This window comes from Vigna radiata, chromosome 8 (genome assembly GCF_000741045.1).
Source record: "Vigna radiata var. radiata cultivar VC1973A chromosome 8, Vradiata_ver6, whole genome shotgun sequence".
Lineage (NCBI taxonomy): Eukaryota > Viridiplantae > Streptophyta > Magnoliopsida > Fabales > Fabaceae > Vigna > Vigna radiata.
The window spans coordinates 24,947,422-24,968,279 of record NC_028358.1 but is presented as its reverse complement, the minus strand read 5'-3'; the positions used below and the strand labels follow the sequence as shown (position 1 = coordinate 24,968,279).

At 31.6% G+C, this 20,858-nt stretch overlaps 4 protein-coding genes across 4 annotated transcripts; 2 read left to right on the top strand and 2 right to left on the bottom strand.

Moving 5' to 3' along the window:
- Positions 1-7,920: 7,920 nt before the first annotated feature.
- Positions 7,921-12,670, bottom strand: LOC106772672 (transcription factor UNE12). Its single transcript, XM_014659214.2, has 6 exons — positions 12,169-12,670; positions 10,787-10,906; positions 10,585-10,650; positions 9,327-9,392; positions 8,734-8,811; positions 7,921-8,661 (listed from the first exon to the last, which is right to left on the bottom strand). Exons 1-6 carry the CDS (start codon positions 12,427-12,429, stop codon positions 8,434-8,436), a joined length of 819 nt encoding a protein of 272 aa, XP_014514700.1. The 5' UTR covers positions 12,430-12,670; the 3' UTR covers positions 7,921-8,433.
- A 2,292-nt stretch (positions 12,671-14,962) lies between these two features.
- LOC106770407 (involucrin-like) lies at positions 14,963-15,705 on the top strand. The gene is made up of 2 exons (XM_014656219.1): positions 14,963-15,349; positions 15,406-15,705. Exons 1-2 carry the CDS (start codon positions 14,963-14,965, stop codon positions 15,703-15,705), a joined length of 687 nt encoding a protein of 228 aa, XP_014511705.1.
- A 171-nt stretch (positions 15,706-15,876) lies between these two features.
- LOC106770406 lies at positions 15,877-18,007 on the top strand. The gene is made up of 5 exons (XM_014656217.1): positions 15,877-16,695; positions 16,780-16,934; positions 17,087-17,236; positions 17,416-17,559; positions 17,674-18,007. The coding sequence occupies exons 1-5, from the start codon at positions 15,877-15,879 to the stop codon at positions 18,005-18,007; spliced, it is 1,602 nt and encodes a 533-aa protein (XP_014511703.1).
- Positions 18,008-18,372: 365 nt separating this feature from the next.
- On the bottom strand, positions 18,373-18,932 carry LOC106770405. Its single transcript, XM_014656216.1, has 2 exons — positions 18,612-18,932; positions 18,373-18,462 (listed from the first exon to the last, which is right to left on the bottom strand). The coding sequence occupies exons 1-2, from the start codon at positions 18,930-18,932 to the stop codon at positions 18,373-18,375; spliced, it is 411 nt and encodes a 136-aa protein (XP_014511702.1).
- Positions 18,933-20,858: the final 1,926 nt, after the last annotated feature.

The following is a 20,858-nucleotide window of genomic DNA, read 5'->3' as shown; positions in this document are numbered from 1 at the left end:
TGTAGGGTTTACAATAATTAGATTAATTCACAGTAGTTCAATTATAGTTCCTAATCCTTTGACATCTAAAGAGGTTCGTTTTACAAAAGGAATTGAAAATAGCTTCTAAATGAGCTAGTATGTTTGATGAGAGAGAAGATTCTAATACTGAATAAGATGATAAATTGGTCCAAACTACAAAGAATCTAGTACGGGTAGGTCAAAGAAATTTAGTACTAAATCCTCCAAAGCAAAAATTTCTAAAACTTAAAGATCTTTTTAGAATGTGAGAAGATTGATTAATGATAAGATTTTTAATATACTGAGAAATTTTTCTTTTTTTTTTTTCGTGAATGGAGTTTAAGGTATATAATGATTTTGGTGTAGGAAATTATGAATTTTTTTCATAACAGATTTTCTTTACCTATATTTGCGATGTAATTTTATTATGAATTTGGTATGATTTTTCATGTTTCTATTTCCTTTTTCTTTTCTATTTTTTAATTTTTAATAAAAAAAAATATATGTAATGATAGATATGTTTAATCCGTGCTTGTTTGGAAATTGAATTACATTAATTAAATATTAATTCACTGCTAGTTATTTTGATTATGTTTAGTTGTAAAATAATGTTAACAAAATAAATTAAATATATATAGAAAAAGATATCAAAATTATATTAAAAATTAAATTATTATTTTTCTAAGATTCGTGAACTTTTTATGAAATTTTATTAATAAGAAAAATTTAATTATAATTTTCAATTTTATAAATTGATTAAGACCTAAGTCCTCTTCATAAATTGATTCACTATAACTTGTCAAAATAGTTCTCTTTAATTCTCATTCCTGTTATGAAAATTTTCATTGACTCTCGTCACCTAAAGGTTTTCTTTATGTGAGTCTAAATATTTAGTAGCATTTGGATAATCTTATCAAGGAACTCAAATTCAATACACCTCATAAACCACACATAATAGAGTATTTCTTCTTTGGAAATATTTTATACATATCTCAATAGACTTTCACCATTGCACACGCTTTGCTTAGCTTATTACACTTTTGTTCTTTAAAAGAAACTTATTTTCCTTCCATAAAATTTCTCTCTCTTGCCAAGCAAGCTCTCTAGCTCGTTCAACAAGAGAAGATAAGAGTACAACTACCTTTAAGAGGTACACTCGCTTAGTGACTTGGTCATTATAAGCTCTCTAGATTTTCTAAAATTACTTTTCGCTCAACAAGGAACTGGTAGGTCAAGTGGCCATCTAGTAAAAATCTCACATTTTCTTCCAACGAATCCATCCCTCACATGGCAACCCTAAACACCATAAGCTCTCTAGACTTTTCAAAGTATTTTTTTTTCAATGATAGTTCTGCTCGCCTAATGGCCAAACTCCTAGGAGTCCATTTCATTTGGCTCACCTAACGAACTTTGACTCGCTTAGTGAGTAGAATATCTAAAGCTAAATGGATTTTAATTTTTTTTTTCATTTTCACTCAATAGTAGTTTAGCTCATCTAGTGAGCCTACATAAAATCATAAACCTAATCTATATATCAATTTGTTCCAACAATTAATATTATCTCTTTTACAAGTCATAAAAGGCATAAATCAGTTCAAAAATATGTTACCATGCGCCAATTGGTCCAAACTAATATATATATCCTCAAATATTTTCTCAATCATGCATTCAATCAACACACACCAATGAACAATAATGCAACAAATACACATTGAACAATAATAGTTATTATATCTCATCACAGATACACTACACACCATTAATTCAACTCGAGCACAAAAAAAAAATCAAATTTCAATTTAAATATTTAATTTCCCTTACATGTATTATGGGTTACTATCACAAAGACTCATACCACCTAAAAGGACTTCTACTCACACAACATGCAATATTTACACATAAAAGAACTCATATTAACGATCTAAGTATATTATAATAATCCTAAACGAATAAATATTTATCTTGAATCCTTATACAACACGTGAAACAACTAACCTCTCACATGTAGACAAATTCTTAAAAACACTCAAAAGGAGAGCAAAACATAACCTTATTTTACTTAAGATTCTGGTAAGAAAAGATTATAGCACTCTTCTTAAGGACTTCTAAGATATACTGTGATTTTTAAACAAATAAGTAGATTTGTTACAATCTTAGAAATATTGTATAATATAGAAAATGAATTTCTTTCAAAGAGACAATATTTTTTTATAAAATGAAGTCCAATTAACTAATATATATTATAACTTGATTTTTTTAATAATAAAAAAAATAATTGAAATCTCTTTTAGAAAAAAATTATTTCTACTCTTAAGTATTTTTTAGATCCTTAAAGGTTATGAATAAAAATTAATTTAAAAAAAGGAAATAATAACATTCACATAAATATTTGAATGATCCATAGATAAAAAATGTAAAAAGCTCTTTAACACGTTAGAGAACAAGTTGATAACATTAATTTTAAAGAGTTAAAGAATAGGAAAAAAACTACCTTTTAAATTTTTATATTAGTTCATTTATAAACAAGATTACATATAATTACTTATCAAGTTCCACATATATTCTCTTAACAAAATACTAATTAAGTTTTCTTTATACCTCAGTTACTCTTAATTAAAAATTGAGCATAATTTGAAACCAAAATTATTTTTAATTAAAAATAAGTATTGTTTGAAACAAGAATCATTCAAATTTATAAAGAAGGTAATCAAAAGATCATTAAATATTAACAAAAGAAGTACTTATTTCACTAAACAAATACAAGATTAATTTTAGCATTTTAGATTGCTAAAGAACACAAGACTAGTTCGTAAAAAGAAAGTTGCATAGGCTAGGACACAAAATTTTCATATACATATTTGAAAATAATTTAAATATCATTCATCTTTCTTCTTTAATATGTTTAGATTATATTTAATTGTGAAGCAAGTAACTATTACAAATCTTTTCTTACTTGTGTAGTTTTGAAGTATTTGTACTTTAAGCTCCCTTTATTCCTATTGATGAAAAGAATAGTCAGAAGTGAAAAAATAACATTTTATGACGACCTATTATGATGGTGAAAATCACCTGTCATAATAAGTTGACAGTGGCATAATTGTAATAAATTTAAGACATATTATAATATAGTTATGAAAATCAGTCATAATATGTAACGCGGTGAAAAACTTCTAAATAATTTCAAAACGTATTATGACGGAGTTACGAATATCAGTCATAATATAAAATGCGGTGACAAACTTGTAAATAAGTTCAAAACATATTATAACAGAGTTATAGACATTTATTATAATATATGAGTTTGGCAATATATTATGCCTGGTCTTGAAAAATCCGTCATAATATCTCTTCATTTCACCTTGTGAAAACCTAATGACTTATTCCTTCTTTCTCCACGTCAATCCTCATCAACCTTGCACCACACTTTAGCGGTCTTGACTCCATCCACGAGCCGATCTTCACACAGAAACCCCAACTCGTACAAGCACCATCACGTTTCTTTGGTTGTAACACTCACTAGTACAAAAATCAAATTTTATGACGTACAAAAACGAACTATGACGTACATAGTTTTGTAAGTTATAATAGGTCTACACATTTTATGACATAGCAAAAATTTACGTCATCTGAACATATTATGACACAGTTTCTAAAATCAGTCCATATTTACTCAATATCAATTCGAAACAATTTTCTCCAATATTCATATAAAAAGAATGGACTGATTTTAGAAACTGTGTCATAATATGTTCAGATAAGGTAAATTTTTGCTACGTCATAAAATGTGTAGACCTATTATAACTTACAAAATTATGTACGTCATATTTCGTTTTTGTACGTCATAAAATATGATTTATGTACTAGTGACTTCATCACAAGAGCCACATCTTCATTTAGCATTTCCTTTCTCGCGAGAAACACTCTCATTTCCACAGATCCACTCATTTCACTTTCGTGAGCATTAGAAGCTTCTCACTCTTTCTCGAGAGTTCTTAAGCTGTAAGTCTCCATTTCTCTTCACAGATCTGCATTTTTGCTTCACTCATCATCCAACCACATCTACTGCTAGGGTTTCTCACATGCCTTCATCTTTTTCGCTTTTACCTTCGATTCCACCGATTGAAACATCATTTTCCATATTTTCCACCGATTATGATCACATTCTACCTACTATAACCCCTTTCCACCGATTAAACGTTGATTTGAAGGATTTTGTTGCAGCTGAGGTTATCGTAGGAGGGCAACGGACCTGAAGATGGACGTGGTGAGGTTACAACACAATTTGATATCAGAGATGACTGCGTCGAAGGAGGCGAGGGTGAATGCTTGTGAATTGAGGAAGGATTTAGGGGAGAAGAGTCATTGGTTGTGTCTTTGGAGATGGAACTGACGACTTTTAAGAAGGTGAAGGCAGAGGGTGAGGTTATGGTTAAAGATTTTGAGAGAAAGATTGGAGTTCTGGAAACTAAGGAAATTGAGGAAAGGAACAAAAGGATTATGTTCGAGGAGGAGATGAGAGATGAGGTTGATGAAAAGGAGAAGGAGATCAATGGTTTCAAACAGAAGTTGGTAGAATTAGAGAAGTTTACTACTAAGAAAAAATCTGAGTTGGGAGAGTCGGTTAAGTAGAAATTGAAGTTGGAGGAGGCATATAGAGAATCAGAGAACTTTGTGGAATATCCTTATGTTGATGTGTGATTTTCATCTATTTCAGTTTTTAAATATATTCTTGACAAAAGATCGAGATATACGTCTTGGTAAATAACTTACTCATTTTATGCTCACGTTGCTTTTTTGATTTAATCTCTAAGTTGGGATTTTGGTGTGTTGTAGAGTTTGATGTATAAATAATGTATTAAATATTATTAGATAATTTAATGTTATAAATAAATTCTATTTTATTAGTTCAATTGAATTTGTTCATTTGAAGTTATATTGATTATAAATTGATTGGATGAGATGATAATACAAAAATATGATTATAATTTCATTGGATGTCAATTGTAATAATTAATTTTAAAAAAACAAATATTATGACGTGCTAAACAATGTATGTCATAATACGTTGATTATGAAAATCATTTATTATGATAAATGAAAAAGTGTACGACATAATATATCTATATTATGATTAAAAATATCTGTCATAATACACCACATATTATAATAGGTTAACACATCTACGTCATAATACATTTCGTCATATTATGATTGATAAATAAAAATTTGTTATAATAAAGTGCACATATTATGATTGGTTAAGGAAATTACGTCATAATATGTTCAAGCTATTATGAGGTAATTTTCTGCTACGTCATAAAATACATAGACTTACTATAACACCCAGAATCATGTTTGCAGTTTACCTATCATAATTGATCATTTTTGTATCTCATAAAATATGCTTTTTGCACTAGTGAGTAATAAATATTAAGGTTAAATATGTTTTTAGTATCCAAACATTGAATCATAATTAGAATTTGTTTCTTTCAAAACTTTAATAAATTTTGATCTCAAACTTTAAAAATAAATAAATATAATTTTTAACCTAGTTATATTAACTTTTTTTACGTGTCAAATACATTTTTCAACTTATACTAAAATAATAATGTGTCAGATAGTATAAATAACTCAAGACTAACATAAAAAAACATTTAACATGTCACAAAAGTAATATAATTGATTTAAAAAAAACTATATTAATTCACTTTTAAAATTTAAAAATTAAATTTGATCAAAATTTTGAATATAGACAAATTTTAATTTCATATCAAAATTTAAAAATTAAAACTTATTTAATCCTAAATATTAGTCATTTACATTTAATTTTGTTAGAGATCCACATTTAGCATTTTCTTCTTTGTCTCCCTTTTGCTTGATATCACTAAGTATGTCTATTAATAATTAAAGACTCGTTTCTTTCAAAATTTACAAAGGTGTTTCATCCTGCACCTTCAAAGCTTTATCCTGCATCTCCAGCTTTTTCAAAACTTTACTTTTAACTTTAGTAAATACCTTTTTTACTTTTCACTTTCTATTTAAAGTAACTTTACACATCTTTAACTCTGCACCCTTTTAACAAAATTTTTAGAATTTTATCTTTTCTTTATAATTTCATAACTATTTAATTTAATTTAAAAACTTAATATTATTTAATATTTTTTCATATTTTAATAATTATTAAAATATAATTTTTTCATTTCCAACACAAATTTTTTTAATAATTTATTTTTATTTATAATTTATTAATTATTTAATTTAATTTAAAATTTTAATATTATTTAATATATTTTACATTTAAATAACAATTAAAATATAATTTATATTATTATAGTGGTAATATTAAAAATATTAAAATAAAATTAATAATAATTAAGAAATAAATTTTGAAATCCTATTTTATTAATTTAATATTTTAATATAATTTAGTATATTTACATATATTAAATCAGTTTTAAGATAATTATTTTTATTTTTATTACTTTTATTTTAATTATTTTAACTTTATTTTTAAATAAAAAAATAAAATTTAAAAAAAGAATCATCTGATATTGGTATCCGGTAACATAGTTATCGAATTTCCGATAAGAATTTTTTAAAAATTTGTTTTCTATTTATACTTTATTAATTATTTAATTAAATTTAAAAATTTAATATTATTTAATATATTTTATATTTAAATAATTATTAAAGTATAATTTATATCATTATAGTACTAATATTAAAAAATTAAAATAAAAACAATAATAATTAAGAAATCTAAAAATTTTGAAATTTTATATATTGATGTAATATAATTTAATATATTTATGTATTTTAAATCAGATTTTATATAATTATTTTATTTTTATTTCTTTTATTTTAATTATTTTAATTTTAGTAATATAACTATTATGATAATATAAATTATATTTTAATAATTATTAAAATATGAAAAAATATTAAATAATATTAAATTCTTAAATTAAATTGAAGAGTTATTAAAATATAAATAAAAGGCAAGTTTTTTAAAATATTTACAAGTGTATAGAGTTAAAAATATGTAAGATTATTTTAAATAGAAAGAGAAAAAGTAAAAAATATATTTACTAAAGTTAAAAAATAAAGTTTTGAAAAAAGTTGAAGATGTCGGATGAAGTGTTGGAAGTGCAAGATGAAACACTTTTACTTTAAATAGAAAATGAAATGTAAAAAGAAATATTTACTAAGGTTAAAAGTAAATTTTTGAAAAAAGTTGGAAGTACAGGATGAAATCTTGAAGGTGTAAGATGAAACACCCAATTTACAAAACATCAAAGCAAACTTTTCCAAGAACCTTTGTTTTCATATGCATAACTTGAAATAAAATTTTTGGTACTGTGAAAGAACCTCAAATATTTACATGAGATGTTAGACTTCGTTAATATTTATCTTTTGAATAATAATACCATAACATACTTTTACACTCATTTGACACAAAATACAATAATAAAATGGTCAAAAAATGTAAAGTTTTATAATTTTTCAATAAAAAAGAAAGTAAAAAATAAATAAAGATAGTATTAAATGAATATAAAAGATTTAAAGATATCAGCTAATATTTTTCTTATCTCTTTCACATCCAAAAATAGTCTTCAAAGAATGGTGCTCCTGATTTCAATATCATTATTGTACGAAAAGCAGTTGCACAGAAGCACAAGGTCAGCTTTTAGAAGAATAATAGTGATTAGGCACGTCATAGTCATTGACAAAATTTAACACGCACAGGAAAACCTTGGTCTATCACTTTTCTATTCATATTCAGACGTACACGAGTTCAGTAGAGATTTGAACGAGGTAGCTGAGTGACTGGTATGAATTGGATTAAGATGGCACCAAACTTTCCATTTGAAAAATGGAGTCCAATTAATACCTTTAAACAAAGAAACATAAGCAGCATCATTTTCCACTGGACTAGCAACACCCAGCATTCTTAATTAAAGCAACCATTATCCATTTCACCTCTGCATTTCAAATTCTCTAAGAGTTACATCACTGATAAAAATACACACCACCCTAACCTTTTAGAAGGTCCCACTGCCCACTACAAAAACTAAGCCCCACTATAAAAGCGCTTCCATCACGTTCCACTAATCCCCACCAATTGATAAAAAAAAAAAAAAAAGGAAGAGCATATCAAGTGAACTTCGACAATTTCTTTCCCTTTACATGAAATTTATCAAGATAGGCTTTGCTTACATGTTGAAGGCCACTGACATCAAACCCTGTCTAGACAAAAGGTGAAAGAACGGCAAAAAGGAAAAGACTATGGCATCCTACTTTGAATGCAAATTGATACTCACCAATGACTAAGACTAAGGATGTTTGGAACAGACAAATAACATGTGGGTCCTAGCAGTATTAGGTGGGTCCTTGATGGAACCACTGGATGCTGCACCTGTGCCTGAGGTCTGTCTAAGAAGGAGGATTAGTTTCAGGTTTAACTATACTAGAAGGATCAGATGGTTGTGATGGGTATATTGCTGATGCCAGTGAGATAGGCATTATGCAGAGTGCTTTTGATTGAAGAAACTGCATGGCAGCCCCAACATTTTCTTCCATAAGCTTAGCTACCTGTCTTTCTGTGCCATCATTTGACCACTTCTCCCAAGCAGGCTGGTTTCTTCCTTCACCGCCTTCTTCCTGATAGATACTAAATTTGATAAATTCGAGAGAAACAAATTTTTCCCAACTAACATTAGTTAGAACAATTACCTCCACCGATGATAATGGGATATCGGTCACTAGTGGTGCTACAGCACCAGCTCCGCCCAATCTACTCATGCTCAAAACCTGAAAGCCAGATCAATAACAAATCATTGACTCTAGTTTCACATTGTGGACAAGTTTGGATTATTCCAAATGCCTTACTGTCACTTTCAGATTCAAAGAGTAAATTGTACTGCCACAAGTGTTAAGAGAAATCAATGAAATTGGTTACTATGCTTGTAGAAATTGGCTTACTGTTTAGGATTTAGGGTTTAGTTAAAAAACCCAGATTTGACTTGGGTGCTATAGGATAGTTAAAAAAGCAATATCACAAAATAGTGAAAATTCTGTCATTTGATCATATTTATATATTCACTAGTAAAATGGAATACAATCCAGGGGATAATGAGTACTACTCCAAAGTGGCACTAATGGTTCATAAGCCAGGGTTGGAGGGAAAAGTGGTGAAAAAGGCAAAGCTTAACAGGTTTAACAAAATAAACTACGAATCAAACAAAAAGATGAGGTTAAGCATAAATTGAGATATATTAAAGATAAACATGAAACGTGAAATCCATGCAGATCACAAGAGTATTAACCTTTACTTGAAGCCTTAAGAACTTGACATAATCCACAATTTCGTCCAGCATGGCAGCTCTATCTGTCTGAACAGATACACAACAATTTTATTAGAAACAATGGAAAAACAATATTGTTGAGGGTTATGAGAAATACGGCAGATCACAAGTCAGTAATGAAACCTCTATAACGAAATACAGTATAGTTTAATACTTCAAAAACTCTAGATTTCAAGCACACCTAATAAGAACAAATGCAAATGTTGTTCTCTTTTCCAATCCCTTTGATAGAAGAGTTTTCCTTGATGAATTATATTCTAATAAACAAATAAAATGAGCTGTTAAACAGAAAACATGTGAGACATGACTATCGGGAGGTTTTACTTGAAAGCACGGACTCAATGCGAACTGATTTGAGCATTATAAAATGTATAGATACCAATTTCTAAACTCAACCGAATAGGTTAGCATTAAATCATTCTTTAAGGAAGATAAGAAATATATATATATATATATATATATATATATATATATATATATATATAGAGAGAGAGAGAGAGAGAGAGAGAGAGAGAGAGAACAGAGCCCAGTGTTTCATATCTATGACTTACTTAAGCAGCTAAAGGTACATTGAAAATAAAACAAGAAAAAAAAAAAAATAAAACATTTAGCATCAATTGAAAATCAACCATCTTTTAATCTATATTCCAGCTATTTTTCCTAAACCAAACAAAAACATCCAAAATTAACCCTTCATTCCAGTCATTGCATTCACAAACCACTGAACAATGCACAGTACTGTGGTCACTTCAGACTAAATGTAATTCACAGTTCATTAGGGAATACAATTTGAAGGAGGGGTGACAAAATTCATAGATAAACCAAGAATAATTGCATTTCAATGAATTTAACCATTATATCTCAATAACTTTTTTCGTGCAAAAAAGAATACCTGTTGTTTATATGGTTTGTATTCCAAGTTCTAACATCTAACCAAGTAAATAGTTTAAAAATCAAACAAGACAAATTACGGAGACACTCACACACACTCCTTGAAAATCTCTAATTTTAGCACTCTTTGTTTCTGCTAGTAATTGAAAGTAAGTATCAAATTTTTGCTGACATTGTATAAATATGTTTATCCAGAATTAATGAAGCGTGTGATTATAGAGTCTGGTGATGAAACACAATCCATTACTTATCCACGGACAAAATCTCACGAGTTCTATAGATAAGTATCAAACTACATTTAGGAATAAAACTGCATATCCAAGAATACCTTGTTGACACTAGGAAACAGTTCTTGCAAAGCCCTGATTCTTTCAGCTATTCTCTCTCTGCGCAACTGTCATTGAATGGCAACATGAAAAATAAAAATTAGCAAATCAAGAAAATAACTTAAGTTATTTTGTCATTATTCTGAATAATAATCTCTACAACAAGTAAAAGGTTTGTACTCTTCAAAATATCCAGTGGCCCACCCTTTCAGCTATACTGTGTGGATCTGTAGCCTGTCCTCTTCTAGCGCGCACTCTAGGTCGCACTGCTGGTGGATGAGGGGCAGTCGGAACAGTAGTTGGCATGGGTTGCCCATGAAAAACCTGCAACATGACTATCTATCAGAGAAAAGGAAAGATACTTGATCACCAATTTTCGCCCTGGCACTCCTAAAATCAGAAAAAACATTAAAAGAAATATTGAAATTTGGAAGAAGTCAGCATTTATTCACAATATTCAAATAAAACACATCTTATATGATCTAGGTGCAGTTTTTGATAAATTTCTCCACAACCATTCGTAAGAGAAAGAAGTTTAACCTATAAAGCTTATTTTGTTTAGCTTTTGCAAAAGCTGATTTCCACTTATGCATAAGCTAATCTAGTTTATGGAAGAAATTTACTTCATCTTAGCTTCTAGTTTGCTTCTCTAACAAGTGCTTAAATGGAGACGTTTATCCAAGCCTTAAGATGTCAAAAGAATTCAGGAAAAAATGACCCTTAGTACTAATGTCAAGGCCTGAAATGTACAAAAAAAATAATATATTCTTTGTTTGGAAGGGAGGAAAAAAATAGAGGAAGTAGAAGGGAAAAAGAAGGAAGAGAAAGAGGTCAGAAATGTGTGGAAATAGAGGTGGTTTAGTTAGAAAGAGAAGGATGAGAAAGACCATGAAAACGAACATATTTTTTATAGTAAAAGCAGCAACAATCATTTGTGCGTTATTTTAAACACAATCTATCTTTGAGAACATAATCAATGTTCTCAAGAATAGATGGATAGATGGATTGTGTCTGAAAATTTCTCATTCTTGCGCAGAAAGTCTTTCTCTTCTATCCAATCCTGATGTTGGAACTTTTCTCTCATTTCCACCGAACCAAACCACCATCAATCCTTCCTTCATTTTTCTTTCTTTCCTCACTCTCCCTCTTCCTTCTCATCCTAAGTCAGCCTTCAACGGGCCGTCACTGATATCACCTAATACAAGACCCCTAGCTCTCTGTCCGTAATATCTAGTCACAGTTCATTCATCATCAACTTAAATTATTATCTACAAGCCATACGCAAGTCAAGTATTACCAGGGTTATCCACTCATGAAATAAAGAAGTCCAATGAGAGCAATCCGTTGATGATCATAGCATCCATCACCCACAAAAGGAAGCCAAAATTGGTAACTACAATAAACTGTTTTTTTTTTTTTTTTCTCTCTCAATAAAACCACGCTGCGCAATTTCGTTTCAACAGATGGTCATACCCCAAAGGAGCAAGAAACTAAAACACACACACATACATATTAATTCGTAAAGTCATGTGTCAGGAAAGTTTTACGGCGGAGAAACTAGAAAACGAGAAGATTGATTGTCTTACGTTCTTAGGCCTGGTATCAACGACGTCGTCGCGGAAGCGGTTGCCGCTTCCAGAAGCATCTTCAGGCGAGAGGAAGCCTCCCTTACCTTGTTCCAAGCTGAGGCCGAGCTGGTATGGCGGCGCGTGGAAGGCGGCGTCCCCGGAGTTGAGCTGGAGCATCATCGGAGAAGCGTCGGCGTGGTCGGCGGAGGCGAAGGTGGGGAGGCCGAGGATTTGCTCGAGGAAGTCGTCGGTGGGAGGTTCGGAAGGGTGATTGGCCATGACGATGAGTTGAGGCGTGAAATAGAAGAGAGGAATGAAATGATGATGTTGTTTTGTGTCTACATGAGATGTTTGGTTTGTTAGTTTGGGGTTTCTACTGAGTCGTCACTTTGCAGTTGAAGTGTGAGAGACTATGCTCAGACTTTGGCTCTATGCGGTTTAAGAAATAAATACATAAATTATGGTCCTGCTTCTTATCAAAGGCACTCAGTTTTTATCATAATTTACACTTTCCATACTCATCTTGTCTCTTCTGGAAACCTTCCCCACTTTTAAACCATTACTTTCTATGGAGTTGAACCAAGGAATCAACCCTTTCTTTTTTTCTTTTCAGTCTGTCCAATTCCACGACTAACCTATGTTTCTATTAGTGGTTGTAATACTGTGACCAAGGTCAATGCTTCAATATTCATCATCTCATATACGGGAGATTTTGATTAAGATAATTACAATATTAACATATACCGTTTACGCTTAGTATTTTCGTTTCTAATATATTTTTATTAGTTTTGGTCTTTATATTTTTTACTTATTGAATTTTACAGGATATTTATTTATAAGAGTGTTCAAGAAATGTGAGAAGTACTGAAAGTAACCTATGAAGGTACAAATGATGTGAAGAGAGCGAGAAAGAATACTTTGATCTAAGAATACAAAATGTTTAGGATGAAGCAAGGAGAAATAATTTCAGATATTCAGAAACGCTTCACCTATATAGTTAATCATTTAATTGAACTAGGTAAGTCTTTCGAAAATAATGAACTTAATATAAAATTTTTGAAATCTTTATACAAGTCGTGGCAAACAAAAGTGACTGCAATTTCTGAGTCACAAAATCTCAATACAATGACTATGGCGACATTATTTGGAAAGTTGAGAAAGCATGAACTTGACCTTGGAAGACTAGATGAAGAAGAAGCAATGACAAAAACAAAGAAAAAGAGTCTAGCCTTACAATTTGAGGTAGAAAGAAGCAAGAACAAAATCGAAGATGAAGACTCAAAAGATGAATAAAATATGAGACTCATGATAAAAGGGCTCAACAGGTTCATGAAATCAAAAGACAAAGGAAGACTTAAAGTCGAAAAGAAAGAAAATCAAGAATCCTCCTCAAAATATAGATGCTATGGTTGCGGAGAAAGGAGGAACTTAAAAGCTGACTGCCCAAATCAAAAGAAGAATGAAGAAATAAAAGAAAAGAAATTCTTCAAGAAAAAGAAAGCCTACATCGCATGGGACGATGACAATGAAACAATTTCTGATTTGAGCAAATTTGATGAAGAGGCAAACGTCTGTTTAGTGGCAGACAACGACGCTGGAAGCCAAGTAAGTTCATCTAGCAATTCTGATAATTATAGTCAATTTAGTGAAAGTGAATTGCATGAAACTTATGTTGATTTAATAGTTGAATCAGAAAATTTAGATAAAACTCATAAGAAATTGAAAAAGGATTTCAAAAATTTAAAATTAAATTTTGACAATATTTCATAAGAAAATAAAAATTTAGGTTTAAACCCCTTTTTGTTCCCTAAATTATAAGTTGTTGTTCAATTTAGTCCCCGCTTTTAAAACTGTCAAAGTTTGGTCCCTAAGTTATAAAAGTTGTTTCAAATCAGTCCCTGCCATTAACGGTGTTAAAAAGTGTTAACGTTTAAGTGACTGTGCAAGTCAGGTGTCCAATTATAGTTGACGTGGCAAGCAATGACTATTGATACGTGTAAAATAAAATAAAAATTGTTTATGATTTTTTTAAATGTGGTTAAATTAAGTTTGGGATAAAAATTAGGGCAAAGTGAAATTGGGGATTATATTTCTCGAGGGTTGGGGAATTGGTTCGTAGTGTTCGTTATGTGATTCTATGAGACAGAGCTTGGTTGCTTCAAAGGAGATTGGTGTCGAAAGGAGCATTGTCAGCGTTTGTGGTGGGGAGCGACTTCCTTGGAAGCGTGGTTCGTCAGCGTGGACTTCCTTCGAAACGAAAAGGTGAAAGAAGCGTTTTTCATGACTTATTTTATGTTGTTGGGGTCCCCTATGGAAGTATGTTGTCTCGTTGTCTCCTGCGTGTGTTCTGTTGTTGTCCCCTACTGTGTTTTGTTGCCTTTGATGTGGTCCCGTTCTTTAATGTCATTGAAAACGTTGGGCACACTTTTTGTATGTATTTGGTCCCCAAATTGGACAAAAAGGAATTGTTTATTCTGTGTTTGTTTGTTTTTTTGTGGTTCATGCATCTTTATTTAAGCATCACTGCACGTGTATAGTTGTACGTCAAAAATTTAGAATTTAGTCTGACAATTAGTAATGTGTAATAGTGGGTGATAGCATGTTTAGAATTTAGTCTAACAGTGACATTTATATAGGCATTTTATAGTTGAACATTAACCAAAATGTCCAACTGTGATATCGAGGTGGTGTTTCACCATGGGGGAAAGTTTATGAATACTGGGACATTTGGATATCATGGAGGTGAAACTAGTACGTTGATCATTGACCTATACAGATGGAGTTTTTTTGAAATAATGACCATACTAAGGAGATGGGTTATAGAAATGTTAAGGAGTTATGGTATTCCCTGGGTGGCCCTGTATTAGAAGATAGGTTGGAATTGTTAAGTGATGACAAAGGTGCATGTAATTTGGTAAACATTGCTACAATGAATTGTCAAGCTCATTTGTTTGTGGTTCACTTCATATCCCAACCTAATTATCTTCATACGTTAGAATATCATAGTCAATCCGAGTTAGGTGAAATTCAAGGAGCTGAAGTTGAGGGAGGTGAAGTTGAAGGAGGTGAACTTGAGGTAGGTGATATTGAGGTTGGTCAAGTTGAGGTTGATGAAGTTGGTGAGCAAGAACTTCCTCAGGTTGAAGATGGTCAGCAAGAACTTCCTGAGGTTGAAGTTGGTCAGCAAGAAGTTCCTCAGGTTGGAGTTGTCAGCAAGAAGTTCCTAAGGTTGACGTTGAGGATGCTGAAGTTCAGGTTGGTCAGCAAGAACTTCCTGGTCAGCAAGAAGTTCGGGTGGAAGTTGGTCAACAAGAAGTTCTTGAGGTTGAATTTGGTCAGGAAGATGGTCAACATGGTGAACAAGGTTATGCGCATGATGAAGTTAAGGGTGGTCAACATGCTGAAGAAGGTGATGCTGATGTTGATGTAGTTGTTCAGGAACATGCTGAAATTGATGAGGTTTCTGAAGGTACTTCTGAAGATGGTGAGGATAATATTGATGATGGTGATGATAATATTGATGGTGGAGTGGGGGATGCTGAGGAAAAGGACTAGCTAGGGGGAACAACAAGGGAATGTAGTACTCGAAAGAAGAATGTACAGCCAAGGGCATTAAGTGATAGTGAGTGGGAATCTGATAGTTGTGATAGTATATATTTAAGTGATGATTCGGATGTTGAAACATCCAGATATGGAGATTTTGCAACCTTCAAAGAGCCCACAAGTATGAAAGAATATAGATGGCAACTTGGAGCATATTTCGTTGAAAAAGATGACTTCATTGATGCAATTAGAAGTTGTGGAGTACACAATGGTAGAAAGTTGAAGCTGTGGAAGAATGATAAGAGAAGAATTAGCGTGAAATGTTATGTCTCACAAGGGAAATGTCCCTGGTACGCTTATTGTGGATATATGAGTACCCAGCGTACATGGCAGCTAAGAAAGATTGTGGACATGCATACTTGTACTAGAGAATTCAAAATTGGTCTAGTTACCTCTAAATGGTTAAGCGGCAGGTTGGAGAAGAGCATGAAAACAAATCCTGATATGAAAATGACAAATCTGCATAACAAATTCTGTAAGAAATATAATATTGGTGTGTCTAGGGCTAGAACAAGTAGAGCAAAGGCAATGGCAACAACCAACATTGAGGGTAGCTACAAACAACAATATGAAAGACTCTATGATTATGCAGAGGAGTTACTGCGGGCAAACCCAGGCTCAACAGTTAAAATTAATGTAGAACCAAACCAAGATCAAACCATATTCAAGAGAATTTATGTGTGTTTAAAAGCATGTAAGGACAACTTTCTATCCTGTAGACCAATTATACATTTGGATGGTTGTTTCTTAAAAGGGAAATATGGAGGTGAGCTTTTAACTATTATTGGAAGATATGCTAATGACCAGATGTGTCCCTTAGCTTTTGCTGTAGTTGAAGTAGAGAATAAGGAATCATGGACATTTTTCTTGGAATTATTAATTGAGGATCTTGGAGGTGGGGGATTTTGTTCAAGGTGCACATTTATGTCAGATCAACAAAAAGTAAGTAACAGGAAACCCTTTTATTCATTACTTTGTAAACCATAGAAAGTAAGGAAATTTAATGCTCATACCTTGTTTGAATAGGGACTTCTGCCAGTTTTACAAAGTTTATTGCCTGATGTGGACCAACATTACTGTGTCAGACACATTTATTCAAATTTTAGGAAGAAATTTCCTGGCTTAAACCTCAGACAATTACTATGGAAGGCTGCAGTATCAACAACTCCTGAAGCATGGGAGTCAGTAATAAGATAGATGAAGGAAGTTAATCTAGACGCATTTAAATACTTGGTACAAATTCCACCAAGGCAAGTTCAACTAGACGCATTCAAATCTTTAATATAACATGTTGTTTAACTTTATGTAAATGTTTAACTTTATATTTTTGCAGACATTGGTCTAGATCCAGGTTTACAGGAAGACCTGCTTGTGACACACTTGTCAACAACATATTTGAAGGTTTTAACAGTGTGATCTTAGATGCACGGGAAAAACCAATAATATCAATGTTGGAAGAGATTCAAATGTACTTGATGAACAGGTGGGCATCCAATAGAGAGAATATCAGTAGATATGAAGGTATCATTTGCCCCAAGATTAAAAAAAGACTACAGAAGGAGTTAGAGAAGACAAAATATTGGATGCCTAGTTATCAAAACTTCTGATTTGGTCTAAATAGTTAAGTCTTGTTCTTAACATTAATTGTTGACCATTTGGCAGTTGGTCAGGGATGCAAATATTTCAGATCACCCATACATCCATCATTGTTGAGAAGTATGTGGTTGATGTTGAAAAAAGAGAATGTACCTGTAGAAAGTGGACAATAACAGGAATACCTTGCTGCCATGCACTCACAGCCATGAGGTTTCTCAACATCAATCCTGAAGAATACTTACCACTTTGGCTTAGGACCTGCACGTAGGAAGAAACATACAACCCAATCATTTTCCATCTGAATGGTCCTCATCTATGGCAAAGGACTTCAACACCTGATATTCAGCCTCCACCAAAAAGAGTCTTGCCAGGTAGACCACGAAAGAAAAGAAGACCTGAAAGTTGGGAGCAAAGGAAGGATGATACACAAATTGGACAAAAAGGAATTCCTAAGAAATGTTCCATATGTAGAGAAGTAAGGCATAGAAGACCTAACTACCCTCAAGCAAATCAACAACAACCCCAAGAAGGTACACCACACCAGAAACCTGTACCAGACCAGGAACCTACCTCACACCAGGAAGCTACACTACACCCCACTCAAGGAAGTCAGATTACTGAACAAACCCAGCCAGATCAAACAACAACAGCAATTTAGATTGTATTACTTTGTAGTTTAGATATGTAGCTGTCATGTATTTTTGATCATATTTTATGTATTTTGGATGATATTTGATGTATTTTGGTTGACTTCAGATGTATTTTGGTTAACAACAGCTACATCTTTAGATTGGTCTGGGTTATTTCTTAACATCAGTAGCACTTTAGATTGCTCTTTGTAATTTGACCTTGAACATCAGATTTATATTACTTTGACCTTTATATTGTCATTATGATCATGAAAGCAAATTCTGATTATAATATTTCAATTACTTTGTACTTTTATATTTCTTTGTACTTTACATTGCTCTTTACAAGTTTATGGAAGCATATTCTGATATCATCAACTTAAAGTGAGAAACATTATAATATAACCAACTTAAAGTAACCAAATATAACCAAGTTCATTACAACCTCATTCTCATTCATTACAACCTCATTACAATCAACAATCTGATTCCAACCTCAATCTCATTCATTACAATATAACCAAGTTCTTCATAACAAAATGTGACAAATACACCACTTCAACAAAATTAAAACATACGACATACAAGGATGATGATAATCAACCACATCATGCATAACATGGATATTAAGACCTTCTCCCTTTTCTGACAAACCAAAAGTGATCTTTCCAAATTAATGATCTTTCTCCTTTGCCATCCAATTGTAGTATCCCTTTCATCTCCATTATCTTCAATGTGCCATTTGAAGAAATTACATCCTCGCACTTCTTCATAACGACTTCGCCTGTAATTAGGGCAGCCCCAAAAATGCTTGCCCTGGTTCTTAGGAGTTTTTGCCACTGTCAATACGGCAAGCTCTCCACAATAGCACATTTCGCTGCCAACCATTCCTCTTGATGATGAAGCACCATGAGAGCTCCCCCATGAGCACGAGGAACACTGATTCTTTGTCATTGCCTCTCGGAAAACTGCAATAATACTTCGTCCAGCTCAAGAAAACAACCCCAATCCCCAAAAAGAACCCCAAATAGAGAACACCCAAACACCAGATCCTGAGGTTAGGGTACGCACGTAACAAAACAGAAACTAACTTCCTTACCTTAGGGCACACACTTCAAACGAAGGAAACACCCAAGAACAGATGTTGATGTCTTACAACGAAGAACTTTCAGCATCCAACCTCAGCTCAAATCCTTCACCTCAGCTCCTTCAACTCAGCTCCTTCACCTAACCTCCTTCCATCCACATGAATATGTTCGGGCAAGCACGACCATCACGGATATATAATTTTTATTCCAATGTTTTTTCCTATCTGGCTTCCCATTGCCATCGTTTTGCCATGTTTCATAACTTCTTAGCCACATCATACGAACATTTAACGCCGTTCTTACACTGTTAACGGCAGGGACTGATTTGAAACAACTTTTATAACTTAGGGACCAAACTTTGACAATTTTAAAAGCGGGGACAAAATTGAACAGCAGCTTATAACTTAGGGAATAAAAAGGGGTTTAAACCAAAAATTTAAAATCAGAACTTGAAAATATTCTTGAAGAAAATAAAAATTTGAAATTAAGTTTTGAAAATATTTTTGAAGAAAATAAAAATCTAAAAAATAAAATTTTATTTTTTGAAAAAGGTAAATATATTAGTAGTGATGAATGTGCTTCTTGTGAAAATTTTAAGAAACTACAAAACAACACAACCTTAGGAGAATACAGTAAAAATAATAAAAATAAGGTTGTTAAAAATAAGCATGTTCCTAAAATAAAAAATAAACATAATAATAGAACCCGTAGAACAGGGGTAGAAAAAGGAACTACTTATAGGAACACAAACGTTATATCATGCTTTTATTGTATGAAAAAGGGTCATACCTCAAATAAATGTAAAATTAAGCATTTTGGTGTTCTAAGTGGTAGATATGTTTGGGTTGGAAAATGATTTCATTCTAAGCATTTTTAAATTTTAAATTTACAATTTAAACTGTTTTTTATTTAATTTTTTTTTAAACAATTTTAGAAAATTTGTATTCAAAGCATGTTGTCTTTGATAAAATTGGTGGACCTTGAGGCAAAACCTCTTGAGTCAGTTGAATTAGATGCAGGTAATGATGAAGACTTGAAGAAGACAACAAAAGAAGAGAAAAATTATAACAATCCTTAAGATAAAGATCTCAACAATTTATCTTTACGAATTTGGAGACATATCTAAACGGGTAAACATTAGAAGAGATTTGGGAATTTTAGAAATCTCTTAGGATTGCATTTTTATTCATTTGATGCATTTTTTAAAATTTAGCCATATTTTTTGCTTTAAAATTCTTATCTTGTATGGTTCAATGTATGATTTTTTAAAGTTCTTTATCCTAAAATTATTTGTTTAAATCTCTTATCATGTATGTTTGAATGGATCTTGATATTAGAAATATATTTTATGCATACATGCTTTTATTAAGGGGAGTATTATCTTAGGGGGAGAACATGAAACACAACTTTTTAATTATGATAAAAAAGGAGAGAATATGTTTAAAGCTTATTATTATTCTCTAATGCTCTTTTCTTCCATAAGTTGTGTTTTTATCCAGATTATTACCAAAAGCTTTAATTCAAAAGAGTTTTTGATCGTTATCAAAAAGGGGGATAATGTTAGCAAAATGATGAAGGTGAAGTTTTGATGATGTCCAAATCAAGTCAAGATATATCAAGATTCATGAAATCCTTTGAAGACTTATTTTTGTTATTAAAAGCTTTTGTAATAATTGTAGTTTAAATGTTTAGGACTTACATTTGTAGTAGGTTTTGATTCTTGTACCTTCATACTTTATATCTATTGTCCAAAATAAAAAACGCACGGTTTTAATCGATTAAATCAAGTATT

What these genes read in the sequence shown, in the direction of transcription:
- LOC106770405 (XM_014656216.1), bottom strand. Translation starts at nt 18,932, where the DNA reads ATGACAAAGAATCAGTGTTCCTCGTGCTCATGGGGGAGCTCTCATGGT. An exon ending in TTTGTCAGAAAAGGGAGAAG is followed by an intron (nt 18,463 to 18,611) that starts GTCTTAATATCC and finishes GGTTGGAATCAG; the next exon opens with ATTGTTGATTGTAATGAGGT.
- LOC106770407 (XM_014656219.1), top strand. Translation starts at nt 14,963, where the DNA reads ATGGGTTATAGAAATGTTAAGGAGTTATGGTATTCCCTGGGTGGCCCT. An exon ending in GTCAGCAAGAAGTTCCTCAG is followed by an intron (nt 15,350 to 15,405) that starts GTTGGAGTTGTC and finishes GCTGAAGTTCAG; the next exon opens with GTTGGTCAGCAAGAACTTCC.
- LOC106772672 (XM_014659214.2), bottom strand. Translation starts at nt 12,429, where the DNA reads ATGGCCAATCACCCTTCCGAACCTCCCACCGACGACTTCCTCGAGCAA. An exon ending in CACACAGTATAGCTGAAAGG is followed by an intron (nt 10,651 to 10,786) that starts GTGGGCCACTGG and finishes ATTCAATGACAG; the next exon opens with TTGCGCAGAGAGAGAATAGC. An exon ending in TCCCATTATCATCGGTGGAG is followed by an intron (nt 8,662 to 8,733) that starts GTAATTGTTCTA and finishes AGTATCTATCAG; the next exon opens with GAAGAAGGCGGTGAAGGAAG.
- LOC106770406 (XM_014656217.1), top strand. Translation starts at nt 15,877, where the DNA reads ATGAAAGAATATAGATGGCAACTTGGAGCATATTTCGTTGAAAAAGAT. An exon ending in CAAATGTACTTGATGAACAG is followed by an intron (nt 17,237 to 17,415) that starts GTGGGCATCCAA and finishes ACCATTTGGCAG; the next exon opens with TTGGTCAGGGATGCAAATAT. An exon ending in CATGCACTCACAGCCATGAG is followed by an intron (nt 17,560 to 17,673) that starts GTTTCTCAACAT and finishes TCTATGGCAAAG; the next exon opens with GACTTCAACACCTGATATTC.